Source organism: Dermacentor silvarum, chromosome 6 (assembly GCF_013339745.2).
Source record: "Dermacentor silvarum isolate Dsil-2018 chromosome 6, BIME_Dsil_1.4, whole genome shotgun sequence".
NCBI classification, from domain to species: Eukaryota; Metazoa; Arthropoda; class Arachnida; order Ixodida; family Ixodidae; genus Dermacentor; species Dermacentor silvarum.
Window position 1 is genome coordinate 11656291 of NC_051159.1, and position 5949 is coordinate 11662239.

The following is a 5949-nucleotide window of genomic DNA, read 5'->3' on the forward strand; positions in this document are numbered from 1 at the left end:
TAAAAACGGGCCCGGGCCGGGCCCGGGCTGAAAAAATCGGCCCGTGCAGTGCTCTAGTCACAACTGTCGGGTATAGCTAATTTCGATTAGTTCTTAATACTGAACTAGCCTCGCACCAGGCGGACCTTTTTTTTTTATTTATTTTCGTACTCTCAATCGCCCGAAGGCTTTACAGAGAGGAGGGGCAAGAACAAATGTAAGTATTAATGGCGGTCTTGAAATTCTTGGAGTCAGAGATGGCGGTGATGGAGGCAGGGAGGTGGTTCCAGTCTTCCGAGGTTCTTGGTATAAGTGCGTCAGAGTAGATTTTTGTGCGACAAAGGGGTACACCAACTTTCTGGGAATGATCAATGCGAGATGACACGTACGATGGCCGATGTAGTAATTCTTCCTTAAGTGTGAGATCTAAGTAAAATATTTTATGGAAGAGGCACAGTCGAGAACACTGTCGGCGCAGAGCGAGGTCTGGTAGGTCAAGAGTTAGTTTCATTGCGGAGACGCTAGAATAACGACTATAGTTAGAAATTATAAACCGGGCGCTGTGATTCTGGATAAGCTCTAAAGAGTTTGTTAGTGTTACCTGGCCAGGATCCCAAATTGAGCAGGCATACTCAAGTTTGGGTCTGACCAAGGTCTTGTAAAGTGTGAGTTTAACTGTAGTGTTGGCGCGTGAGAAGTTGCGACGCAAAAAACCTAGCATGCGGTTAGCGTTGTTGATAATATAGTTCACATGCAAAGTCCATGATAGATTCTGGGCTATAATGACGCCGAGATATTTGTAAGAAGTCACGGCGATTAGGGGTGTGTTATTAAGAGTGTAATCAGCGGGATTAGTTGAGTAAGGCACTCGAGACACGCGCATGCTTTTACACTTGTTAATATTAAGTTTCATTAGCCAATCAGAACACCAGCGGGAAATACTATCAAGGTCAGTCTGTAATGCAGCATGGTCGCAGGAGTTAGAAATTATGCGATATATTACACAATCATCAGCAAACAGTTTTATAGTGGAAGAAACTTGGGTAGGAAGATCATTGATGTATATGAGAAAGAGTAGTGGTCCTAGAACCGACCCCTGAGGTACCCCCGATGTTACTGAAGCGAAAGAAGAATCATGACCGTTAGCCGAAACATATTGAAAGCGGTTAGAAAGAAAACATTTAATCCAACTTAGGACATTGGCATCGAGGTTCAAACTGTCAAGTTTAAAAAAGAGTAGCTGATGTGAGACTGAATCAAATGCCTTAGCGAAATCTAGAAAAATACAGTCGACAACGAAACCATTATCAACAGCGCGAAATAAGTCGTTTGTAAATAACAGAAGTTGTGTTTCACACGAAAGATATTTTCTAAAACCATGTTGACAAGTAGAAAAAAATGAGTTAGATTCAAGAAAACATACCACATGTGAATAGATGACGTGTTCCATGAGCTTGCAAGGTATACTGGTCAATGATATCGGTCTGTAGTTCAGTGGAGAGTGAGAAACACCTGATTTGTGCAAAGGGACCACCCTCCCCACCTTCCAATCACTTGGTATGGTGCAACATTGCAATGACTGTGAGAAAATCTCGCAAAGAATCAATGATGAATACACTGATGTACTTTTCAAAAACTTCGAATTAATACCATCAGGGCCAGCACTGCTAGAGACCTTTAGGGTTTCGATTAAACGAGAAATACCAATTGAATCAAACACAATAGGATACATGGGGGAAAAACCGGAGTCGGGATAATCAGGATATACAACAGGATTATTATGCGAAAAAAAGGAAATAAATGCATTATTTAATACATCACAACAGTCCTTGTTATCTACAGGAACGCCAGCAGTATCACAAAGCTCAATCAAGGTTTCATTTTTGTTATTGACTGCACACCAAAATTTTCGAGGATTGTCACGTAGAAGTGTCGGCAGTGTGCTACAATAAAAGTCATCCTTGGCGCGTGCTATAGCCTGTTTGTATTCGTTATCTGCGTTAGTGTAAGCAAACCAGCTCGATGCGTTTGTGGATCTTTTTGTGCGTCGAAATAACATTTTCTTTTTATTTAGAAGCCGTTTAAGTTGTGCGTTAAACCAAGGTGCCCGAGATTTAGTCGTAATACGCTTCAGTGGGATATAACGGTCCATTAGGTATTTTATTTTATTTTTAAACAAAGCCCAGTTTGCTTCCACCGTGCGAGTGTACAAATTCGGCAAATATTCGCTAATGAAGGCTGACAATTCAGAATTAATAGCGGTGACATCAGCATTCTTATAATCACGAATAACTTTGGATGATTTGACCGATGGGGTGCAAGCACGTAAGTCGAAAAGTAGAATGCAGTGATCACTAACGCCAGAAAAATGTTGAACACTTGGAACGAGGTTAGGGGTTGTGGTTAAAATGAGGTCCAAAACGGTAGCGGAATGACTGGAACTTCGTATCGGATTAGTGACAAGTTGCGTGAGGTTAAAATCAAGACATAGGTTAAGGAACGCAAGGCACTCAGATCCACCCTTTATAACTGTAGGTTGGGTTTTCCAGTCAATGCCTGGAAAGTTAAAATCGCCCACTAAGAATAAAGGGCATGAAGAAAACTGTTGTGTCAAGTTGCTTAAAATGTCGGAAAGTTCATTGCAAAATGTGTTAGTTGAACTAGGTGACTGGTAGCAGGCACTAAAGATGAAGTCTTTGTGATCGATGGTTATTCGAGCGCATACAAATTCCAAATCAGTAGAAATAGTTATCTCGCGGCAAGATATGGTATCACGGACGGCTATAAGCACTCCGCCGCCTGTGCGCTGCTCGCGGTCTCGACGAAAGAACTTATAGTTACTTTCACATTCAAAAATTTCGTGATTAGCTATCTGATTTGAGAGCCACGTTTCTGTAAGAATGACTATGTCGGCAGAACACGTGTCTATTAGAGAGGACGAAGATTCGCGTTTGTTACCTACGCTGCGCACGTTAGAATAGAAGACAGAGACCTGTTTACGATTCGGGTTAGTAATAAGCTATGACGTTGCTGCATGTGCACTGCTAGTACCTGTGGAAGAACGGTTGTTATTGTTAGTGACAGGAGCCACGCCTGAATGAAGTTCGCAAACCTGGTCAGTAGTGGGACAATACACGTAGGTTTTCCTATTTATATGCAGTTTGTTAAGACGAAGTGTGTACTGTTGGCCGCTATTCTTGCCGAATTCAATAAGTTTCTTTCGACATTGACGTGTAGCTCGGCAAAAGTCCTCAGCCACAGATATGCCTGTACCGCGAAATTTTGAACGCTGAGAAAGGATGTTGTCCTTCAGTTTTGAGGAACCAAATTTTACTATTATTGGCCGTGTTTTGCCCAAGACGTGCGTACCCAGACGGTGTGCGCGTGAAATGCTGTCATCAGGAAACGTAAGATTTAAAATACGGGTGAGCGACTCACGAACATGGCACTCGGACTGCGCCCAGGTTTCCGCAGGACTATCGACAAGCCCGTAAAAGATCAAATTGTCACGTCGCGATCTATCCTCAAGTTCATCGAGTCGTGAATTTAGTATTACAGTTTCATTCATAACACTGCTCACAATACCAGGTAGGTTCTCGTCATGCCGAGATGAATCAAACGATTCAACAACGGATTCGACCGCGGAAAGTCTGGTTGTTATGTCAGACACCTTTTGTTCCAGTTGTTCTTGATTCCGTCTTACTTCGGTTAGCATTTGCATCATCTCAGCATGACCTGCATCGACTTTTGCTGACAATGTGGCAATCGCAGCCAGAACGTCACTATCATTGGCAGGCCCTGGATTCGTTTCAACGTCGCCAGCCAACAACAACAACATGACAACATGCGCACATTCACTAACAATATCCAAAAGAACTATTGGGCTTGGGAGGAGCAGCAGGCAAACATCATGTGAGCGTTTAGCATGTAAAGAGGGATATTTACTGACCTGCACAACGAAGCAGAAAGGATTGAAAACCGGCTGCATAGCTGCTGCTCCTCCGTGCCCACTAAAGGGAAACGATGCCGGCGGTGCGTTTAAATCTGTGGTGGTGACTGGTGCCGTTGCCGATGACACTGTCCTGGTGAAGCCCGTCAATGTTGCCGTGTGCTCCCTCAGTGGCAAATAAACGTTTGGAAAAGGCAGCTCCGGTATCCCGGAAGGTAATGGTACGACAGCGACTGATCCATCAGGCGGCAAGGGCGGCCATGCTGATAACAAGGCCTGCACAACGAAGCAGAAAGGATTGAAAACCGGCTGCATAGCTGCTGCTCCTCCGTGCCCACTAAAGGGAAACGATGCCGGCGGTGCGTTTAAATCTGTGGTGGTGACTGGTGCCGTTGCCGATGACACTGTCCTGGTGAAGCCCGTCAATGTTGCCGTGTGCTCCCTCAGTGGCAAATAAACGTTTGGAAAAGGCAGCACCGGTATCCCGGAAGGTAATGGTACGACAGCGACTGATCCATCAGGCGGCAAGGGCGGCCATGCTGATAACAAGGCCTGCACAACGAAGCAGAAAGGATTGAAAACCGGCTGCATAGCTGCTGCTCCTCCGTGCCCACTCAACCTTAAGACCACCTTAAGACCACCTCAACCTTAACCACCTCAACCTTAAGACCACCTCAACCTTAAGACCACACGAACGCTTGTCAACGCGCATTCACTTCTGGTCCCTCCTGGCAGGATGCCATGGCTGACATTGCTTCGTGTTGAGCTATGACAACGCTTTAATATGAATAATTTCGATGTGGCTACTATCCCTCGGTGTAGCTTGTGCAGGACAAAGCTGGTCAGCGGCACGTAGCACCGCTACATTGAAGTATATGAGCGCGAGTGTGCAGTCCAGCCCTGTCGTGCACATAGCAAACATTCTGCTGTACTGGCTAACGCACTCGCTGTGGCTCGCTGATGAAAACAGCGTGCTTCGATTGGTGTCTGTGGGTGACGTGTTACACGCACATGGCGAGCCGTCACGAGTCTGTGGCAACTCTGTGGAAACGACGAACTCTGTGAAATGACGACTGTCCCATCTTCACTCCGAAGTTATCAAAGCCCAGCCATCAAGACCTACAGCGACACCAGCGCGACTGTGGAAAACTAGGAGGTGTGTTGGGTCATTTTGCAGCGGCAGACGGACAGGAAATCTAAATCTCCGCCTCTGTATTTACAGTTATCATCGGCCTGTTGTGTGCCTGCGTGCGGCATCGGACCTGCTGCGTGAAACGATGAACTCTGTTCCATGACGACTGTTCTATGTTCACTCCGAAGTTATCAAAGCCCAGCCATCAAGACCAACAGCGACACCAGCGCGACTGTGGAAAAATAGCAGGTGTGTTGGGTCATTTGGCAGCGGCAGACGGACAGGAAATCTAAATCTCCGCCTCTGTATTTGGAGTTATCATGGGCCTGTTGTGTGCCTGTGTGCGGCATCGGACATGCTGCGTGAAACGACGAACTCTGTTCCATGACGACTGTCCTATGTTGACTGCGAAGTTTTCAAAGCCCAGCCATCAAGACCAACAGCGACACCAGCGCGACTGTGGAAAACTAGCAGGTGTGTTGGGTCATTTGGCAGCGGCAGACGGACAGGAAATCTAAATCTCCGCCTCTGTATTTACAGTTATCATGGGCCTGTTGTGTGCCTGTGTGCGGCATCGGGCATGCTGCGTGAAACGACGAACTCAGTTCCATGACGACTGTCCTTTGTTGACTGCGAAGTTGTCAAAGCCCAGCCATCAAGACCAACAGCAACACCAGCGCGACTGTCGAAAACTAGGAGGTGTGTTGGTTCATTTGGCAGCGGCAGACGGACAGGAAATCTAAATCTCCGCCTCTGTATTTACAGTTATCATGGGCCTGTTGTGTGCCTGTGTGCGGCATCGGGCATGCTGCGTGAAACGACGAACTCAGTTCCATGACGACTGTCCTTTGTTGACTGCGAAGTTGTCAAAGCCCAGCCATCAAGACCA

The 5949-nt window shown here is 46.2% G+C and overlaps 1 protein-coding gene across 1 annotated transcript; it reads right to left on the minus strand.

The window, feature by feature from the left end:
• Positions 1-2934: 2934 nt before the first annotated feature.
• On the minus strand, positions 2935-4012 carry LOC119454968 (uncharacterized). Its single transcript, XM_037716537.2, has one exon. It carries the CDS (start codon positions 3965-3967, stop codon positions 2999-3001), a length of 969 nt encoding a protein of 322 aa, XP_037572465.1. The 5' UTR covers positions 3968-4012; the 3' UTR covers positions 2935-2998.
• Positions 4013-5949: the final 1937 nt, after the last annotated feature.